Source organism: Lycorma delicatula, chromosome 1 (assembly GCF_047948215.1).
Source record: "Lycorma delicatula isolate Av1 chromosome 1, ASM4794821v1, whole genome shotgun sequence".
NCBI classification, from domain to species: domain Eukaryota; kingdom Metazoa; phylum Arthropoda; class Insecta; order Hemiptera; family Fulgoridae; genus Lycorma; species Lycorma delicatula.
In genome coordinates, this window is record NC_134455.1 from 58,582,672 (window position 1) to 58,605,796 (window position 23,125).

Genomic DNA, 23,125 nt, shown 5'->3' on the forward strand with positions numbered 1-23,125 from the left:
CAACAAGGTGGTGCACCTTCTCTCTCGCGTAACGCTGTTCGTGATTGGTTGACTAAAATTATCCCCGAGCACTGGATTGGTCGCCAGGGACCCGATGACAAGATTTGTTTTCTGTGGCCTCCACGTTCGCCCGATATGACCCCGTGCAATTATTTTCTTTGGGAGTTTATAAATCAAGTGTGATCAAGTGATCAAGTGTATGTGCCACCACCGTTACCAGATGACCTAACCTACTTGAAACACAGGATCAATTACTCCAGACTAGCTGATTAAATTACGGGATGAACTCTTCTATCGGCCGGATGTGTGATGTGTGACGATTGGTGCTCACATTGAACACTCATAGGAAAAACTGTCTGAGTTGCTCTTTCATTTCACGTATAATTTATCAATGTAAGTAAAACTTAATAAATATTACATAAATTTAAAACCCCGATATTCGTTTTGAACACACGGTATATTAATTAATATACTAATGATTTCATTACACCTGTATTTAATTATAATTTTATTTACTTAAAAATATATTTATTTTAATCAAAACATTGATTGATATTGCAGATGAGCGGCATGGGAGGTGGTAGCGGATCTCATCATCATCTTGGCAGTGTATCTCCCACATTGTTGAATTCATCAAATGCCTATCCCATTAGCCCAGGAGGAATGCTGTCCACCCATCAATTACCACCAACACCGACCAGCCTTGCCCTTATGGGACCACCCTCCGGTATGGTTTTATCAATTTCATATCATTTATGAATTAACTAAAACATTAACACAAACTCGTGGGTTATATATATCTGTTTTATTTACCTCTTAGAAATAGTAGAATTATTATCTGAATATTATTTCCACTAAAAAAATAATAATTTAAATAAGTCTGTAATTTTTAAAAGTATAAAAATCTTAGTTCCTTTTGTAATACACTAATAAGTTAATGTTGCCGACACTAAGATGATAAGTCTACTTAAGTTTTCTTTATAAACAGCTGAATCAAACTGAATTAAACAATATTGACAGCACTGAGAGGACAAGTTTAAACAACATTGACATTTTTAGGATTTAGAACTCGTAACAGCTGTAAACGAAATGGACGCAATTATAAGCGTTTTCTTAAAACGATCCGCACAGACGTCACTGGAATTGATAATTTTTGGCTAACCTTCTAATGGATTTCTTAGGACTACCCACAAAAGACTCTCTTACACGTTCAACGTTGTCTACGGACACACTCAGTCGTCTTGTCAATGTTGTTTAAAATGTTGTTCCAAATTGAATTAACCTCATAGAATAACAAAAATAAAGCTAATTTCATTGATCAGATGTAATTAATCATAATAAACACAAAATTGCAAAATAAAGTGTGTGTTTGGAACAACGTTAAACAAACTGTAGGAATTGTTTTAACATTCTTGTATATTATGAATGTTTTAGTGGTCTACAAAAGATCTAACAAAACTTCCTAAATTTGTGACATACACTGGCTATCCACATCACTATTAGCCTGTTACTTGAGTAACGGTTAAGCTTGTCAGATAAAACTCTTGTGTTTTTTTTTGGCAAAAATGTAAATTGAAACTAAATTTTATTATTACATAAATAATTAATAATAATATAATTAATTATAAAAATTATAAATATATTCCAGTTAAATTCATGGAACTGAATATGTTCTAAAGCTGTTCTGTTATTTCTGGAGGAAATTAAAATTTAAGAAATCATTATTCATATCACTGAATAATTTTGAAGGCTGAGTGAGTATAAATTCAAAAAAATTAAATATACTTCAGTAAAAATGAGATTTTTTGTTAAAGGAATAACAAAGGGACAGACTGCAAAATCGGGACACTAGACACGATTTATTTCTGCTTTTAACTGACTATGAAGAATTAAATCTGATACTAAATAAACTTAACGCTGAAGAAATAAGCAAAAAGGCTTTTCAGGTTATATTATTCTTGTAAGAGAAGACCTCAAAAGGATTTTTTTTTAACTGATCCGGTGAGCTAACTTCAACAGGGATTATGTGCCGAAACCGTGGTTGATTAATTTTTCTTTTGTGTTATTTTTCGTTTTACAATATTTAACTTATTTATATAAAAGATATGTAATAAAGGAGGGAACCAATAAATAAAAGAAAGTAAATACTATTACTTTAAATTAGTTACAAAATCTTCTTAAAAGTCTATAAAATACACTTCACTAATAAATCTGCTCCACATAAGAGAAAGTTTTATATTAATTCGGTTCAGAATCAATATTTTAAAAATAAATAAAACCTGAAGTATTTATCATTTCTTAGGTGTTACTGACTACTGCTAACAACGTTTTACAGTGTACGTATGTTTAGCATTCTTAGATAATACTTCAATAATTTTAAGTTTTCCTTTATACTCTATCTAAATTAAATTTACTAATAATTACACGTTTAAATGCACTGATATTACAGAACAGTATAAATTCAAATAACAGCTGGTAATAGACCACTGTGATGAATTTCTTTTGTATTTTTAAAAGAATATTAAATTTTATTAAAAATAAGTAAGACTTTATATCGAATAGCGTTTTTTCAAATAAGTCAATATTGTCACCATTTCATCGTTGGTACTACACAAACATACACGGGCTAGTCTGACTTCATCCTATGTGTGTTTCACTTCTTTTTTTTTATCCTGGCATTTGGCTGATTCTGACCGTAACAATAATATTATACTTTATAAGATTAAACAATTACACAACACGCCGTTAAATAACACAAGTTAAAAATACTGTTTTTGCAAGATTTTGCAACGTTTGTGCAGTCAAACACATGGAAGGGTTGACTGTGACCGTAATAGGTTTTATATAACCTATTAAGTAATATTTAGTAGAAATATTTTTATTACATTGATATGGCAGCTATTTAAATTTAACAAGCATGAAAATTTGTGCATGAATTTAATTTTACTAAAAAAAGATTTTTGTGTTTAGCATGTTAATGCGTTAACTTACTAATAATTTTCACAGTTACTGAAAATACTTACAGGTCACCATTCAGAAATAATTGTTAATCGATGAGATATTAAATATTTATATTTGTTCAAATAATTGTAAGTGAATATTAATACCAGAATGAAAAAACTTTACAGATTTTATGTATACATTTTTAAAGTAAGATTATGAGTGTTATAAACTAGAAAGGGTTTTTAATAAAACACTCTAATGAAAAAGCATGATCTTTTTGCTTAGAAGGTATTACACATTAGTGGTTTAAAAAGCGGAATAATTTTCAATTAGTAATACTAAAACTGACTGATATTTAAATTTTATTTTATTCCTAAGACTTTACAAATAAAAAAATTAAAAATAATACTGTTATTTTTTAATAGTAAATCGATTAATAAATAATATGAAAATTTATCACTTGTGTATCTATCTATATATGAAAAGTGTGTATAATAATCCTACAAAATGTTACTTAAATTTTAATAATGGCTTTAATTTAATAATTACAATACTTATACATTTAAAATAATGTTAGCGAATGCAAATACAGTGATTGTTATCTTAATACAACAAATTTTGATCTTTATAAGTGAAACATATAAAAATTATACACAAATTAGTGAAATTTTTTAAGAATTATGCACAACTTAAAAAAGTTAAAATTAGTAATTAATTAACTAAAAATAATCCAGTTAATATTTATCTTGAATTTATGGGGGGGAAAATAATTCTGAAATTGCCAGAACAATCTTTCATTGAAATAATAACTACAAAATTTAAGTGTATATAATTTAAAAAGAACTCCTACTGTTCAACATGCCTTTTCCAACTGACAATAAAATAAATATATTTAATGATGTAATCTCTATTAAAAAAGATATCAATTTTTTATTGAATTAAATATTACTTCAAAACTCAAATCTTATTTAAAAATGTGACACTACCTGTTCCAGGGAGTGAAACTAAATCACAAATATCAATTGATACCACAGAACCAGAAGCCTCTGCTTCTTCAAACCCTGTAATCGGTAAGTCAAACACAGTTCTGCAATAGAGTATTTAATGAGGATACTATAAGCCATAAGAGCATTTTTTGAAATCAAGAATATTAAAATAGGAAAGGTTGTGAACATTTTTTTGTTAATGCATTTAGTATGATAGAAACATTCCTGAATATTTCATACCACTGGATTTGTCTTTCTGAGAAACTGAAGATCAATCGTATACTATCAATAAAAAATACAAAATAGAGAACAATTGTCATTCTATTAATCAATCTTAAATTCTGAGTTTGTAATAAAATCGATAAATTGATTATTTAATTAATCCCTACAGCGATGGATTATATTTTATGACAGATTTATCCACATTGTAGATAATTATGTTATTAGTGTATAAAATATGATTCTATTCCGTTCTAAAATATTTCATTCTTCAAACATCCCTAAAATAAAGAAAGAACAAGATGCTACAACAGTTACGCTATAAATCTCTTAAGGTGTTTGACCAAAAATATGTCAGTTGAAGTTAATAATATGAATTATTACCTGACCCAGACAAGATAAAAATTCACATGACTATATGTTTATTTATTTCAAATACATAATATTTAACCGTTAAACAGTATACTTTAACAATTCCTTTAAATTTTGTAATCCGATGGAATTTCATGAAATAACAAAATGACATTAAAATAAATTACACTATCCATTTTATCTACATAAAAATTGTTAAATATTAGTTTGTGGTTTGTTTTATGTGGCACTTTATTTAAACCATTGTCTGTTTGTTTTAACTAATATTTTTATTTGTTTATTTAGTAAATTTTTTTTAGGAAGTAATGACAAACATCATGCTTGAAAGTATACAAAATGATTCTTTTGCCCTGAGTTTTTATTAATACAGTAACCAAATAAAATAAAATATTTTTAACCTAAAATTACTAAAATTCTCATTTTCAGCATGTTTTTTAAGAATGTATGTACTGACTTCTTGAATTGTCTTTTCCAACTAGTGTAATAAGTTTTTTTTCTTCAGTCATTCGAATGGTTTGATGCAGTTCTCCAAGAAATATCTATCATTGCCAGTCGTTTCATTTAAGTATACTTCCTACACCCTACATCCCTAACAATTTGTTTTACATATTCCAAATGTTGCCTGCCTGCACAATTTTTCCCATCTACCTGACCCTCCAATATTAAAGCAACTATTCCAGAATGCCTTAATATTTGGCCTATAAGTCTGTCTCTTCTTTTAGCTACATTTTCCCAAATGATTCTTTCTTCATCGATTTGCTACAACACCTCTTCATTCGTCACTTTATTCACCCATCTGTTTTTTAACATTCTCCTATAGCACCACATTTCAAAAGCTTCTAATCTTTTCTTCTCAGGTACCCCGATCGTCCAAGTTTCACTTCCATATAAAGCCACGCTCCAAACACATACTTTCAGAAATGCTTTCCTGATGTTTAAATTAATTTTTGATGGAAGCAAATTATATTTTTACTGAAAGCTCGTTTCACCTGTGCTATTTGGCATTTTATATCTCTCCTGCTTCATCCATCTTTAGTAATTCTACTTTCAAATAAAAAAATTGTTCTACCTCTATAGTCTATTCTCATCCTATTTTTATATTCAGTGGTCCATCTACTTTATTTCTACTAAATTTCATTAGTTTTGTTTTGTTCTTGTTTATTTTCATGCAGTAGTTCTTGCAAAGGACTTCATCCATGCCATTCACTGTTTCTTCTAAATCTTTTTTACTCTTGGCTAGAATTAATGCATCATCAGCAAATTGTAGCATCTTCATGTTTTCACCTTACACTGTTACTGCAGATCTAAATTGTTCTTTAACATCATTAACTGCTAGTTCTATGTAAAGATTAAAATGTAATTGGGATAGGGAACACCCTTGTTGGACTCCCTTTTTTATTACTGCCTCTTTCTTATGCTCTTCAATTATTACTCCTGCAGTTTGGTTCCTGTAAATGTTAGCAATTGTTCTTCTATCTCTATATTGAAACCCTAATTTTTTTTAAATGCTGAAGATTTTATTCCAGTTTATATTACCAAACGCCTTTTCTAAGTCTATAAATGCCATGTATGTTGGTTTGTTTTTCTTTAATCTTCCTTCTACTACTAATCTGAGTGCTAAAATTTCTTCCCTTGTCCCTAAACTTTTCCTGAAACCATATTGGTCTTCTCCTAACACTTCTTTCACTCTTCTCTCAATTATTTTTAAATTGGAATTGTAGTTAAGATTTTTGATACATGAGTAGTTAGGCTAATTGTTCTGTATTCTTCACATTTTTCTGCTCCTGCTTTCTTTGATATTATAACAATAACACTTTTTTTGAAGTCTGACGGAACTTCCCCTTTTTCATAACTATTACACTCAAGTTTGTATAATCTATCTATCACTTCCTTACCTGCACTGCGCAGTAATTCTGCAGGTATCCTATCTATCCCAGGAGCCTCTTTGCCATTTAAATCCTATAATGCTCTATTAAATTCAGATCTCAGAATTGTATCTCCCTTTTAATCCTCTTTGACTTCCTCTTCTTCCTCTGTAGTAACAGTTTCTAATTCATTTCCTCCGTATAACTGTTCAATATATTCCACCCTCCTGTCAACCTTTTCTTTCGTATTATAAATTGGTATACCATACCATTTTTATTTAACACATTATTAGATTTTAACTTATATACCGCAAAATTCTCCTTAACTTTCTTAAATAGATGCTCCATCTATTTTACCAATGATCATTTCTCTTTCCACTTATGAACATTTTTCTTTAATCCGCTTTTCTTTTGCTAATTTGCACTTCCTGTTTATAGCATTTCTTAACTGTCAATAGTTCCTTTTACCTTCTTTGTCACTAGCATTCTTATACTTTCTACATTCATCCATCAGCTGCAATATAATTCCTCTGATATCCAAGGTTTTCTACCAGTTCTCTTTGTTCTGCCTGTTCACTTCTGCTGATTTAAGAATTTCCTTTTTAACATTCTCCTATTCTTCTTCTATTTTCTACCTTATCTTTTTTACTCAGATCTCTTGCAATGTCCTCCTCAAAGATCTTCTTTACCTCCTCTTCATCAAGCTTCTCTAAATTCCACTGATTTATCTGACATCTTTTCTTTAGGTTTTTAAATCCCAATCTACATTTCATTATCACTAAATTATGCTTGCTATCAATGTCTGCTCCTGGATTTACTTTGCAGTTGACAAGTTGATTTCTGAATCTTTGCTTAACCACGATATAATCTATCTGATTCCTTGCAATATCGTCCAGGTTTTTTCATGTGTATATTCTTCTATTATGATTTTTAAACTGCGTGTTGGCAATTACTATTTTATACTTTGTGCAAAACTCAATAAGTTGGTCCCATCTTTCATTCCTTTTGCCCAGCTCATATCCACCCACAATATTTCCTTCCTTGCCTTTTCCAATGCTTGCATTCCAATCTCCAACTATTACTAAATTTTCATTCCCTTTTATCTGTTTAATTGCTTTGTCAATTTCTTCATATACACACTCTACCTCATCATCAACATGGATCTTTGTAGGCATGTAGACGTTAACAATCGTTGTCGGCTTAGATTTTGATTTTATCCTGATTACAATGATTCTATTGCTAAGTTTTTTGAAATAATCTACCCTCTTGTATTTCCTGTTGTATTTCTGTGTGTGATCCATTTACAGCCCTGCATACATGACATACAGTTTCTATCCCCATCCTGACAAGCATGATGGCTGTAATAGTTGTAATGGATGTGATCGTCCTCTATTAGAAATGGTTGAAGTCAAATCTCTATGAGTAGACAATGATCTTCACCTACCCGTACATAAAATCCAAGGGTTAAATTTTTCAGCCTTAATCATTAAAAAAATTTTGTTGAAGAACATTCCTGAACTTTTTTTTGATTTTAGTCTTATGAGAAGATATCCTATCACTTTACCAGTTTGATTCATGGTAAAAACTGTGTAGAGTAGTAATAACTGACCTAGTTTCAATGAACTAACTGTGTTTTCTGTCACACCATCGCAATGGCACTTCCCACTCTAAGCTCATGTGTAATTTTCACTAGAGGTTATATATAAATATGAAATGCCAGAAAATAAATTTATATTTAGCAGTAAGTGTTACAATTACAGACTTGGTGACATTTAATTAACTTGAAATTGTATCTTGTTTATAAATACTCTTGCAGAACTTATATCGGCAGATACATCTCAAATTCTTAAAACAAATTTGCACCATTCAATATTCCAATCAATTAGTTTAATATAAAATTTTTTAAATCATGAGTCATTTGTATCTCACAAAATTTTTACAAGTTTTTACATAACAAAAATTGGGAAATAAAAGAATTTTTCAACCTTAGATCCACAGGAAAAAGTTGGGATTATGTCACCATAACTAAATATTTTTCATGGTATATGGACATAAACCTTTTTATTTTTTAGGTTTTTTAATACAGCCATCATTTGATTTTAAAGAGGTCATGGAAGATTAACTTATTGAATACATTTATAATAAATCTATACTTCTGCTTGATTTCTCCAATGTATATAGTAAAAGGAGTTTTACACATTTTGAAAACAAGTGACAGCATTATAAAGGTCTGAGTAAATTTTTGGGATGTGCTTTCAGAAGATTTTATAGAGAACAATTTATTTCTGTATATTATTTGTGGTGTTGTACACACATTGTTTTATCTAAAGGCATTTAAGTGGGTTCTGCTCATTTTAAAACGATTAAGAAATCCATTCAGTGTCAAGTCAGATTGCAGTATTTGAGTTATGTTTGTTGGGAAATTTAATGGAAATGTAGCCAAGATTTCTAGAAAAATATCAGTATAATATATTATATCTGATTTATATGCAGCCAGATGTGTGATATTTTCAAAAAACTTAATAAATATAATTTTGTCAGGCAGTGTTGCAATAAACAAACTCAAATTTATCGAAACTTTAATCTGTCAGCCAAAGAAACAGTAACTTTTAACAAACAAAAAACTACACAATGTTTTTCTGAGTGAAAATGAATAATTAAAAAGGTACCATAGGTTTAAAAATTACAGAACAAGAGGGAGACCGAATACACTGATCAACATAAATTTTGGAACTGAAAAGGGAATAGGTGTTCAATATAGTATTTTATTTACTGAATCTAAATATGTATTTCAAAACAACCCATCACGTAACGTTCTTAAGTTACAACCCCTTAAATTTATTTGTTCCATCATTCATGGAACAAACAATACAAATAAGTTAGTAACTGTATGTTTGGTTATTCACATCTGATTTATATTGTGATACATACTGTAGATTGTATTTGATATATAACAGTTGAATGATGTCATTTCACGTCAAGCCAGACATGTATAGATATGTCAGCGAGTCAAGTAATGAGTAATTCAACGAGATGAAATTTTCTTCAATATGAGTCAGCTCTTGGTATGATTTGCTGTGTTCCTTAGTTGTGGTAGAGGTTTTATCAATTCACATATAAATATTGTTTCATAAGTGATGGCATAAATTTAGTGAAAGATTTTTATGACAGAACAACTTTTGGTATTATTTTATTGAACATCAAGATTTATTAAGTAGTGTGTGTGTGTGTGTGTGTGTGTGTGTGTGTTTTTCGCGCTGTGTTTTATTGCATTTCATGGTGAAACAACTCCATGACATATTTTAAGTAATTAAGTATTTATAGATTAAAAATTAATTATTTTTATTATTAAGTAAGCATTTCTGTAATATTTCAGTTCACTTTCTTTCATTCATTCAGGCTTGTAAAAATTCTTCAAATATTTTTTGTTAGATTTGTGTTACAAAATAAATTTATTTAGCAACAAGATAAGATAGGAAGTGGATTTATTTACATGCAATTATATTATGCAGTATTTTAGAATAAAAATTCTCTAAGTTTAACATCTTAGACAATGTTAATTGATAGTTATAATTATATAACATATTATGACTTATACAAATTTTTCCAAAAGAAAAGCAGTTTGACTGCCTATTCATCATGAAGGTTTAAAAATTAGGAATTAACATGAACTTTAACATACTATGGAAAGACAGAGCCAAGGCCGTGTTCAATTATTATCTAACAGCACATATTACTAAATTATCTAATTTAATTATTAAAAGTTGTTTATTTTTTCTATTTGTCCTTTGGGCTTTGATATCAAGAAAAAATTAACTCCCCGTACTTTAAATTAAAATGCTTTTTGTTAATCTCATCATGGTCGCACATTTGAAAAATTGTAAATGACAGAGTCATCTTTTAAACATTGTTTTGGAACAAATTCAAAACTGTACACAGCTACTTGAATTTTTTATGGTCCATAAACTATAAACCAATCTCCTCAATAAAATTTTCCAAAACATCATTTCCATCTAGCTATCACAAAACGTAAGACTTTATTGTATCCTAAAAAGAAAAGGTTAAGGATCAACTAGAAATTAAAAATTTAACAAAATTAGTTACTATTGAAGAACAATCATGTCATTACTGAAAGATAATCCACTGGAAGATAGACTAAGGATTCTAACCTTTGTGTCAATTTCACATGAAACCTTCTATAAAATGATATTGTGAATTGATTGCTTTATTGTATTAGTGGTTTGTGATAAAGGCTTAGTTTTCATCATAATAGTTACACAACAGACTTATTAAACTGTATTATTAACTGACTGTAATTAACTGTCTTATTAAAGACAGTTTACTACATTTCCTTAATGATAAAAATGTATTTTCTTATATGCATATGATATTAATCTTACAATAATCTGAGAAAGGTAAGTTTTTTAGCAATAGTATGTACAAAAAATAAACATTTTACTGTTCATGAAAATAATTAAAATAAACCTATAATTGTAAACAAGTTGTGTTTAAAATTATTTTTTTTTTTTTTTTAAGGAAATAGTAACAATTCCGGACCAGAACCAATGGTAGCTACTTCATCAGATATGGTGTCACTTAATAGTCCAAATAGCGGTTCAACAACTTGGGCGACACTTCCGATGGCACCTTCCCATCACCAGCATCATCAGCTGCAACGTGCCAGTCCACCTCCTCTTTTAGGCAACCCTCTCAGTCCGTCAGCAGGATATAATTCTGGCTTTGTCACCGCTTCCCAAACAAGAGGTCACCCTCAGCCATTTTATAGTTGGTACTGAAATATTAAGAAATTAAATAGTGATTTCTAATTTTTATGAAGTCTTCAGTGTAAAAACCAAATGCTAAAAATATAAACTGAATTTTGAGCATTCCTGTAAATATCAATATTAAAGTTATCGGAAACAGTGAAAAATAAACAAATTTAGACTTTTAAAAAGTTAAATTTTAGGACCATTTCTAATATAATATTATTTGTAAAACTGAAGTATGTGTTTACATTTAATCAGAAAAAAAGTTTCCATTGGATATATTATTATTGTCAGTGTTAAGACATATTGTACAAAATTATTTAACAAAATGTTAAATAATAAATTATTTAACAAAATGTTAAATAATAAAGTATTTTTGTGATTTCACATCAATAAATCAAATTTCTTGTATTACTGTAAATGCAATGGAGCAAAACAGAAGAAAGTAAAATAACAAGTCTCAATATTTCAGTAACTTTATACAAGCAATTCATTTATCTTTTACATGAAAAAAAGCATAGGTAGTATTAATAAGTTGAGTTAAGTTACAAATTTTGCACTAATATCTGAAACTTTAAAAAAAGTATCATGATTTAATTTCTGAGTGGTACATTATATGTTTCACAAAATTTATAAATGTTCTGTCATAGAAATATGAACATTAAGTAATAAGCAAGTATAAATTCATTGAGAACATCTTTTGGCTGTGAGTGAAGAATGATCAGGTAACCTAACATCTAAGGTGGAATGATCTATTTTTCTTAACTATGAAATTAACTAATTATTACCATTTACTAATGAAATTACTATTCATTTTTTTAAGGTGATATTGATAAATCTGGCTTTTTTAACTGATATAGCAATATCAGAAACAGAAGAAACCAGGAATTCAGGAATCTGGTAATGGCCTTATTCTTCAGGGAGGGGGTTGTTTTCTATTTTTTAAATTTATTTTAAGTATTATCAACTGCTATGCCCATTAGCCTCTAATAAAAGCCAACACCATGTTTCAGACTGCACAGTGAGTTGTTTAATTTAAGTCAACTGTTGTAAAAGCTTATTAAATATGACTTAGGTTGTTATCATTCTATCCAGAATGTTACAGGATACCTCTTGTAAGAGGGTGCAATTACTTCTTGCTCAGGAACCACTTATTTACTCAAACTTTAAGCTACAAAATTCCATAAACAGGTTTGTTTTCTCGTATACAATAATTCACCTTTATTTCTGAGCGGAAATATTTATCCTCTTCCTCTATCTGCAATGCTTACATTTGATTATTGCATTACACTATGTGGGATGTATCATAACAAGATTAATCACAAATCTATATGATCTCACATACTTGTTTCTTAATAGCATTTCATTTTTTTTATTACACTGTGATTATCCTTACAATTCTGTTTAATTAGTTCTGATGTGGTTACTAATTTAGTTTTATTTGGTTTGGTGAAAAATCTGTTTTACACTTTCTCACTAGAAAATTACTGATGAAACAACAACATACCTGATAGAATCTTATAAGATTTTTATTATTAAATCAGTCTGGTTTGTAAATGCTTATTGTAGAATGTAATACAAGACAACACTGCTTAAGTTTCATTAGAACAATCAATATCATTTTATCATTAACAACAGATCTCTTTAATTTTTTTTTTTTTTTTGTAAAGACTGCTTCTCATGACTATATGTTTTATTTGCCTGGTGAATGTAAATTTCAGATCTTAGATCTGACAGAGTTTAAACTAGTGCATTTATTACCGATCACTACAACAATGTTTCCCAGTCACTTATTCTTCTGTCAGTTTGTTGTCTGTGATTCCTTTTTTAAGACAAAGTAAATAACTGACACATAACGACAGTCACAAGCTATTCTTGTGACTGTGGTTATAAGTTCTTATTCACATTTATAAGTTCTTATTCACCTACATAGTTTCCCGTTTTTGTTCTTTTCTTATGCTATTTCTTTGTTTCATGGCTGAACCATTTCATTCAATCCAGTTATTCTGGATACGTTTCTTTTATAATAAGTTGATAAAACAAAACATCATGTTGATGGGATAAAATCTTACCTATCTCATTAACTAATCAGATTAACCTGATTCTTCTTACCATGGTTTTTACAATGGTACTCTTCTTACTAACAACACCAATCATCAATTGTTGTTGTTTTTTATAAATCAACTATTTTATTGAATTGTCAAACAATTTTTACATCAAATTCAAAAAATACAATAAACCAGAAAAAGATGATTCTTTATCAGAATACAGTCTTACAGTGACAATTCTTTTGACTGCAGATATGAAACCAAAAACGTTTCTCTTTTTGGCAAAAGCATCCTTTTTCTACTGACAATTTTGTGAAATTACTGCCTGCAGATACAAACTACAAAAAATTTTCTTATAAACAAAATATCTTTTTCTATTAACATATTCACGAAACCTAATTAGTATAATTTACCACATACAAGGTACCACACTACCAAACTGAATAGAAACATAATGCTATTGGATGCTACTACAAACTCATGTTATAAATCAAAGTACCAAATGGCATGGTGTGCTACACTGATAATGATGTAGAAAATGTAATTTATAAACCTTTTTCTCTCAAATATCAACACCATTTGGCTTGATGAATGAAAATTCATTAAACTAAAAAAAAGAACTGTCAACTACCTGCTAACCCTCAATTATAGCGACACTCCCCCTATTTTTTTTTTTTTTTTTTATAGTGAGAAATGAATATTCTCAATTCCAAGTAAGGCAAGACTTCAGCAAACCTTATCACAATACAACATATACGTTTGCATTTGCACTCATACATACATTCAGTTTTTTTTTTTTTTTGTTTAACCTCTGGGCCCACCGTTAGGTATTCCTTCAGAGGATACGATGAATGATTTGTAGCGTGTGTGAAAATGCCATGTCTTTTTCACATTCATTCATTTGAAATCACTTAAGTCTACACAGTTCTGTTTGCAGTTGTACTACCTGTATGTAGTACATGTAATTTGTCACTCAAACTTATTTTGTTTAATGTTTTCAAATTTATTTTTTTTATTCTATTTAATAACAACTGAAAGTGTTTTTATAGACTAATGGATTAATTACTAAAGCTCAATCACATAAATACATTTATTACTGATGATTATTATGAAGGTTTGTCTGTGGTATGGATGAAATTATAAAGAATTTTGATGATAATAAATGCTAGCTTTAATAAAATTGCAGGATACTGGAAAAAGTAGTACCAATCCCATGAACTAGTTTCTGTAAAATGTATGAAATATTATTACTAACTTGGTAGACAATAAAATAGGCTTAGAAGTACACTTTAAGTTAATGCTTCACTCTACAAAATGATTTAAAGTGGCATTAATTTTTTTTTAAGTTTTTGTTGGTTTATGAATAAAAAATAAAGATACTGCTTTGAATTTATCTTTAACCTAACTCTCAGTTAGTTAGGACTTAAAATTACTTACATAGAACACAATATTTTGTGAACATTATCTTTTTTCTTTTTTTTTAGGTTTTTACTTAACAGAGAATCATAAAACAACTTCACTAAAAATTTGTTATCTCAAGTAATTCTTCACTATAACTGGTGTAAATTAATTATACACTTTATTAATATAAATTAGTTGTTTGCAAACACTTTTCAATTTCACCAGTTATTTTAATTTTTTTTAGAGAACTGTTTTAATATAATATGGTTGGTAATATTTAAATAGTCATATGAAAGATGTTCACATGTAAAAACTGGATTTACTCATTTGAAATAGCCATGAAATAAAGAATATATATTTATATTAAGTATACATGTTTATATGTATATATATATATATATATATTTATATACAGAGTGTTTCTAAAATGGTGGGCTGGTTATACTTTTTCAGATTCTACTTGTAAAACTAAATAAAAAATATCCTTAGAAAAAACTGAAATTTCTCCTTCGTTTTCCCACTGTCCGCCACTTTATTATTTTTATATAAAAATTTATACCTCAAGTTCAAATAGAGGAATCACATTAATATTTGGTAAGCATCTTTGAAATAAAGTTTTAAAATTAGAAAATACCAGGACTTAAATACCTTTGCAAATTGCAAAATGGCGGCCATGTTTATTTTTTCAATCTGTTATATCTCCATAAATATAACTTTTATCAAAATGTTTGATCTTGCTAAAATATTAAGTCTTTTATTTTGAACAAATGACATTTTATTTTTTTTAAATCGGTTAACAAATAGCCGAATTATGGTAGAAAATCAATGTTGTAATTTTTTGTCTGTTTTCATGTCCTCCACTTTACATTCAATTTGATTAAATATTAATTGTTTTTATTTATTGTTAATTTTAGTGTTGTAAATTAGTATCAGATTAAGTAATAATTTTCTCACAATAATAGACCAAATAATTAAAAAAATAAAACAACTACCTATGATAATCTTACGTTAATTGTTATAGAATATTAAGTATACCTTTTTTTTTTTTTTTAAATAAACTGTTAACAATTGTTAAAAGTTATAAAAGATGTTCAAAGTGTCCACCATTAGAAATTACACAAGTCTCCAGTCATTTTCTGAGAGATTATCTTAATCGTTCAAAAATTCCAAGAATATTCATAATTTCTTGAAATCCATTTGAATCCTTTGTTGAAGATCCTCAATGTTGAGTACTGGAGTTGAATAAGCAATATGTTTCAAATGGTCCCACAGGTAGAAGTCAAGAGGGTTTTAGTCAGGCGATCGGGTAGGCCAGGGCACTAGCACTCCACGGCCTATCCGTTTTTCATGGAAAGTTTCATGCAGGAAATCTGATACTGACTGAAATGTACTGGAGCTACATCGTGATGAAACCACACATTCCTCTCAATTGTAGAGGTAGGTCTTCCAAAAAAATATGGAAGATTTTCAGTCAAATGAGCAAGATAATTTTCTCCATTTAAATGATTTGGTAGAATGACAGGAACCAAACAATAGTCATTAAAAATGCCTGCCCATATGTTCAGGGAAAATCTTTGTTAATTGCTACTTTGGAAGGTACCATGAGGATTCTCATTACTCCAGATATGGTGTTTGTGATAGTTTTGAATACCATTCCTTGACAGAAGCTTCATTTTCACATTGTTAACATGATCAGCAGTAATAGTTGCTGTGTAAAATTATTTAAAGGTGAAAAATTAATATCAATTGTTTTATTATTATATAATATTCAATTTTATTGTGAGAAAATGATTACTTAATTTGATAATAATTTACAACACTAAAATTAACAATAAATAAAAACAATTAATATTTAATCAAATTGAACATAATGTGGAAGACATAAAAACAGATACAAAATTTCAACATTGTTTTTTCTGCCATAATTCTGCTATTTGTTAACCGATTTAAAAAAAATAAAATGACATTTTGTTCAAAATAAAAGACTTAATATTTTTACAATAACATACATTTTGATAAAACTTATATTTATGGAGATATAATGAATTGAAAAATAAACATGGCTGCCATTTTGTAATTTACAAAGGTATTTAAGTCCTGATTTTTTTTCAATTTTAAAACTTTATTACAAAGATGCTTATTAATGTGATTCCTCTATCTAAACTTGAGATATACATTTTTATATAAAAATAACAAAATGGCGGACAATGGGAGAACGAAGGAGAAATTGCCATTTTTCTAAGGGTATTTCTTTAGTTTTACAATTAGAATCCAAAAAAGTATAGCCAGCTCACCATTTTAGAAAATTTATATGTATATATATATATATATATATACACTCATGGAAATGTGTTATTAGATTCTTATGATAAATATAATAATTATAGTTTTTAATAACCATTTGGACCAAATATAGAATAAATATATGATTTAGTTAAAATATTTATTTATTATAAATTATGGAGTTAAATTACAGAAGTATTTACAAAAAAAAAGTGTTTAATTTGCTAAATTGTTATAATGTTTTTTTCTTAAGATTATATTGCCTCACAACAGATTTGTTGAGTCCCCAGGATGACCAGTCTTCATCTCTCCTATTAATTAAATACTACTACTAACAGATGTACCTGCATTAAAACCAATTAAATTTTATTAAATCAGAAAATTGAGTTGAATTTGGGTCCTGCAGCATCACTCAGCCAATCAGCAGTGATAATATCCAGTTACCAAACAACAAAATGTATACAATAGACAAAAAAAAATCTAGTTAAATACTTTCATTAAGTCACTATAAATATAGAAGTGAATTGGTGTAAATGGAAACTTTGAGAATTGGTTAATTGATAGTTTCTACAAAAATGTATGCTACCTGCTTATCAATTTCCATATTTTCTAGCAAATGCTAAATAGTACGTGAGCTGATTAGAAGGGTTTGGTAATGACATGAGTTGATGCCATTATTTTTGACAAGAAAAACTAAGTGCATAAACTACAATGTTTGTAACTTTTCTCTGTGTTTTACTGCTAAACAGTTTTGTTGAACTGGTTTGAAACATTTTAATATTAATTACACTATCTATTTCTGACTGGTCTTAATTGTACATTAGAGAATATAGATTTGTTATCACAAAAATTTGCATTAAATCGTAAACATATTAAGTTATTAAAAAATGAATTACCACTGTCAGTATACTTGTATTACTCATCACTGTTTTCATTGTTAACTATGAAAAAGTTAATAAATATTAAAATAATAAATGATCATTTTTCTTAATACAGTAAAAACCAAAGAAATTTAATAATATTTCTATGTACACACTGGCATAAAAAGTGATATTCAGTGCAAAAATGTATTATTAAGCCCCTTATCCTTAATTGTTCCTAAATGTGTGAAAGAATATTTCCTAAGTTTTATTCATTATGTTTAAGACTGAAAAAGTCAACGTGTAGTTCATTATGAAGTAGTTAGTACACTATTATTATTATTATTATTGTTATGATTATTATTATTGTTATTATTATTATTCAGACAATTATGTAATGGCATTAATAAATATAAAAATGCCTGCAAATCAAATAGGTAAATTTAATACATAATAGTAATCTAATGTAGACAACAGAAAATTGTTTAATGCATTTTTTAATAACACAAAAATGAGGTATAACATAATTATGGGATTTAATAAGTTGCTATACTTCTGTACTCTCATTAATTATCAGATATCCTGTGCTTTTCTCAGGTTTTTGAACCACTAAAAATAAAATAAGTATGTTATAATTGTAATTATTTTATTCTTAACATTCCCAATAGGACCATATTACAGGGTTATATTTTTCTACAAAAAACAATCGATCAAAAATATCAATATTTTCATGAAAACTATGTATCTCTTACTTTTTACTTTCATTAGTGATGAAGTTCATGTTAGAAATATGAAGTAACTGTAACAAACAACTCATTCATTAATGACTGTATGGTTGAATGTTTTTGGTTTGCTTATTTCATTGAGAAAAATAGTAGCTTTTGAAGTATAGCAAAAATTAACAAAAAATAATTAATTCAATTTGTTGGCCACACTTTTACTTTTAATAAACTTTTTTTGGTTTTTTTTTTGCCGTTGCGAATTTTCACTCAAAATCTTTGCTAAAAATCTCATAGTTTATATCATAAATCATCAGATGTAAATTTTTTAAGTTATAGGTAACATTATTAATTGTATAACAAACATTTAGTTAGGTTAGTTTAATTATTATGCATTTCTTTTTTCAAAAATGTTAATAATTTATTATTGGATAAAAACGTAAACAACAGTAATAGTATTTTAGTTGTTTAAATATAGTGATTAAAATATTGGTGTGAACTTTTTAAAATTCTTTCTTGACCATTTGTAATTAATTTTATTGTTTAATTAAATTTAAATTTAGTTATTAAATTATTTAAAGAAAATAGCGTTATTATTGTGTATGATGTATCTTTGTATAATGTGTGATTACCAGATATTATTGTTAAGTAATTCTAAGTTTCAGTGAACAGTGAACTTTATTTAATTTTAATATAAACAGGGAAATTATTAAACATATTGTTTTAATATCTATGTATTAATTCTAGTGATTTATGAAAAATTAAAGATTTGGAAATTATTCTATACATAAATCTCATTTTTACCATATTTTCCAGATAGCTTTTATAATCATCTGAAACTTAAAAATTTATGTATATTATTTTATTAATTATATGTAAAACATTTTTTTTTTTTTTTAACTTAATGAATTGATATATTTATTTCATATAAAAGTATGTTTTATGTTAACTTATGATTTAGAAATATCAGCTTTCTGTGAACAAACTGTATAAATAAAATGTGTTCTAAGGAAAATTGAAAATGAATTTATTTCACTAAAAGCTTTACCTGACTGATAAGCTTCTTGATACTGACTCCCTTAAGCTCAATAGATGTACTTTTCTAAAAGGAAAATGAAAAATTACTGTATACTGGCTGCTCATAGCTTTAGTTATTTTTTAGTTCAATTCATTAAGTAAAATTCCTTAACTTATTCTTTTAAATTTGTCATATAGACTCTTATGTTAATGTTGAATACACTAAAAATTTTTGTAAAGTTTCTGCATAGATACTGAATAAAAAAAAACAACATCAAACTATTCTGTAAAGTAAATATCATACCTACAAGAACACAGATACCATGAATCTTGCTCAGCAATCATTGCACAACATATAATCGGTTCATCATGATCATCAACACATAACTGAAACAATGTCCAAAGTTTAATAACATAACTTTTTTTTTCAGTATGAAGCAAATTCATCACTTGAAAGGGCTATTCTTTACAGATATTTGTTGTTTATGTTTAATCTGTGCCACAATGTTTCACTCTCATAGAAACAAAACAGTAAATGAAACACCCAATTTTCTGTCATAAGTCATTGGAAATCTGAAATAACCTTTAGTATTCACAATACTGAAAAACCTACCAAACACTGTACAACTCAATGGTATAGATTGAAGAACAGCTGGTAATAATAATTTACATTATATACACCTAAAGTATCTACAACTCTTGCTATATAACATTTCAGAGCAACCATTGTAGAACACATTAATATGGTGATCCTCACTTATTATTATTCAAAACTGATAAACTATTTCCAGAGAACAACTTTCAGATACAATACAAGTTAAATCTGTACCTCAGGATGCCAATGCAAGCAGCTACACTTTTACTTCACACACCATCAATGAAAGTATTGAGGGAAGCATAGACTTTTAATCATTCATCATTTCTGAAACAGAACTCCAGTCAGGCTAAGTATGTCTGATATTGGTAACCCATCGCCTTGGTCTAGTGGTGAACGCGTCTTACCAAATCAGCTGATTTGGAAGTCGAGAGTTCCAGCGTTCAAGACCCAGTAAAGTCAGTTATTTTTACACGGATTTGAATACTAGATCACGGATACCGGTGTTCTTTGGTGGTTGGGTTTCAATTAACCACACATCTCAGGAATGGTCGAACTGAGACTGTACAAGACTGCATTTCATTTACACTCATACATATCATCCTCATTCATCCTCTGAAGTATTATCTGAAAGGTAATTACTGGAGGCTAAATAGAAAAAGAAAGAAAAGATCTGATATTGGTAAAAGCAAGTAAAAACTTGCTTATCAGCTTTCTGATAAAGCAAATTATGTTTGCTTATTACCAATATAATATTGGTAATAAGGAATGATATTATTATAATATTATACTTGCTAATAGTGTCTTTATTAACAAGTTAATGCTAATATTATTAACATAATAAGTTTTCATAATAGTATTCAATAATAACGCTGTAAACTTTAAAAAACAATGTTTAAATGAAAACTGTGACAAGTAAATTCAAATTAATCTATATAATTAATTTTTGAGTCTTAAATACAAGGCAAATAATTATGTTTTGCTGAAAAGGCATGCTCCGCTACCAGCTGTTAAAGTGGTGGTATCCCAGTTACCACCAACACCGCCTCAGTCAAGACTGAGTTGTATGCCAATGTCACCTTAAGAACCATGTGGTGCTGTACTCCCTCCAATAGTCTTCTGTTACGCCCTACCGCCATGACTCTCTTCTACACTGGGGAGCCATAGAGGAGGATCGAGGTCGCCACAAGCGCGTACAGCCTCCTCTTTGACGTACGGAGCCCTCCAACGTACAATAGTAACTTAACCAAGTTCTTGACAGTCTGTCCCTTTCTCACTCACTGCCTGGACATGATGAGTGAATGATTGCCTATGGTCCTACCACACCCCAAAATAGTTGGCGGCCTCCCACCAACTTCCGGCTTCCCGCCACTGGGACAAACAGAGATTTATCGCAAGACAGGTGGAGTCCCACCCCGACCATCCACTCACCGACCATCTTGATAGCAGTACGTGTCACCTTCTCTTCGGTCTTTGCCACCACCACCAGGGGCAAATCACCAGCGTAGGCAACAGGGGTGACACCCCGCAGGTATTGTAACTGGAGTACTCAATCGTATACAATATTCCATAGATGGGAACTCAAAACAGAGCCCTGGACCACCACACATGTGGACCGGAACCAGAGATCAGCGTCACCAAGCCTTTATACCAGCTTCCTACCATTAATATAGTCTTCCAACATCCTCCTAAGACAGCACTCACACCCCACCCCCTCAGCACTCGGAAGACAGAATCCTAGGTGAGGGAGTTAAAGGCATTTCAGACATCGAGGAATATCACCATCAAAATCCTGCGTGTCCTCCAAGTGCCCGCCGCTGCTGCATCCACAAGCTTCATCACTGCATCAACTGCATCGACCGTCGACCGCCTGGGTCAAAAGCCATATTGCCTCACATGCAGCCCTCCGTTCATCATAATTTCCTCACCGAGCCTGGTATCAAGCATCTTCTCAAAAAGCTTCGTGAGATTATTAATAAGGCAGATGGGCCTATACGAAGTGGGCGCCTCCACTGTACCAGGTTTTTTCAGCAAGACCAACCTCGACCACATTCCATCTTCCGGAAAGGAAGCACAGTGCAGCATGTTATTAAATACTCGGAGGACCTCCGCGCGTGTCACCTCTACTAAGATGCGGACAACTTCGACCGGTAAACCATCTGGGCCAGCACTCTTGTGTAGTCTCATCCATCTACTGTCCCGGACTAGCTCCTTGACCCAAAAGGGCGGAATGTCGCCAACCACTATTTCTTCCCGAACGAGGTCTTCACCATTCAAGAACAGTGCTTTCACACTGGCCCACACCTGCTCCTCTGTCAGAACCGGCAGTGAACACCCTTTGATCTGATACAAAATATAATTACCCTTTTGTCCATACAAAACATGCAAATATTACTGTCATCACACATTGACTCGCATTGGGTAGTTTAACAGATCTTGACAAAAGACATTAGTCCTAAACTCATTTCATAGGACAAGTATAGCAACGCCTAAGATTATTAGTTGCTTAATAGGATAATTGATGATGTCTGGTATTTTTACGTTGTCACAGCTTCCTTAATGTGAGTTTTCCAGGTGAGTCCTAAAAATTAAGTTTATCAAATTAAGTCCTAAAAATTGAGTACTATCTATGTACTCTAGCTCACCACCCAAGGTCAAGGGCAAAATGGCATAAGAAGTAGTATCTTCCTACAAAAGGGGGACACAATACATCTTTGACAGTGAGAACTTGAAACCATTTTCTTTAGTCTCATTCACCAAGATATTGAGATTGCAGAATGATCACATTCTGCAATCTCGATTTAATCGTAGGGATGCAATTACCTGAATAAAAAATTTCTATGTCATCAATATAGATACTCTTTCTGATTCACTGAGTATAAAAATTGGGTATAATTTTGTTGAGTGAAATTGAAAGAGGGTGCCTGTAAGTGTGGTTGCCTGAAAACCTCCATTAGCCAATGTCTGATCAGAAGGCAGGTGAGTCTGAATGTATAAACACTCGTTGCTTCAAAAAATTGTTGATGAGGATTGGCAGCCTACCTCAAAATC

General features: G+C 29.7%; 1 protein-coding gene across 1 annotated transcript in view; it reads left to right on the forward strand.

Moving 5' to 3' along the window:
- The window catches only part of LOC142317515 (protein gooseberry-like), a 163,117-nt gene extending 151,936 nt beyond the window's left edge, over positions 1 to 11,181 (forward strand). Inside the window, 3 exon segments of the mRNA XM_075354076.1 lie at positions 562 to 727; positions 3,939 to 4,013; positions 10,922 to 11,181. Coding sequence (XP_075210191.1) covers positions 562 to 727; positions 3,939 to 4,013; positions 10,922 to 11,181 — 501 coding nt within the window.
- The last annotated feature ends 11,944 nt before the right edge of the window (positions 11,182 to 23,125 follow it).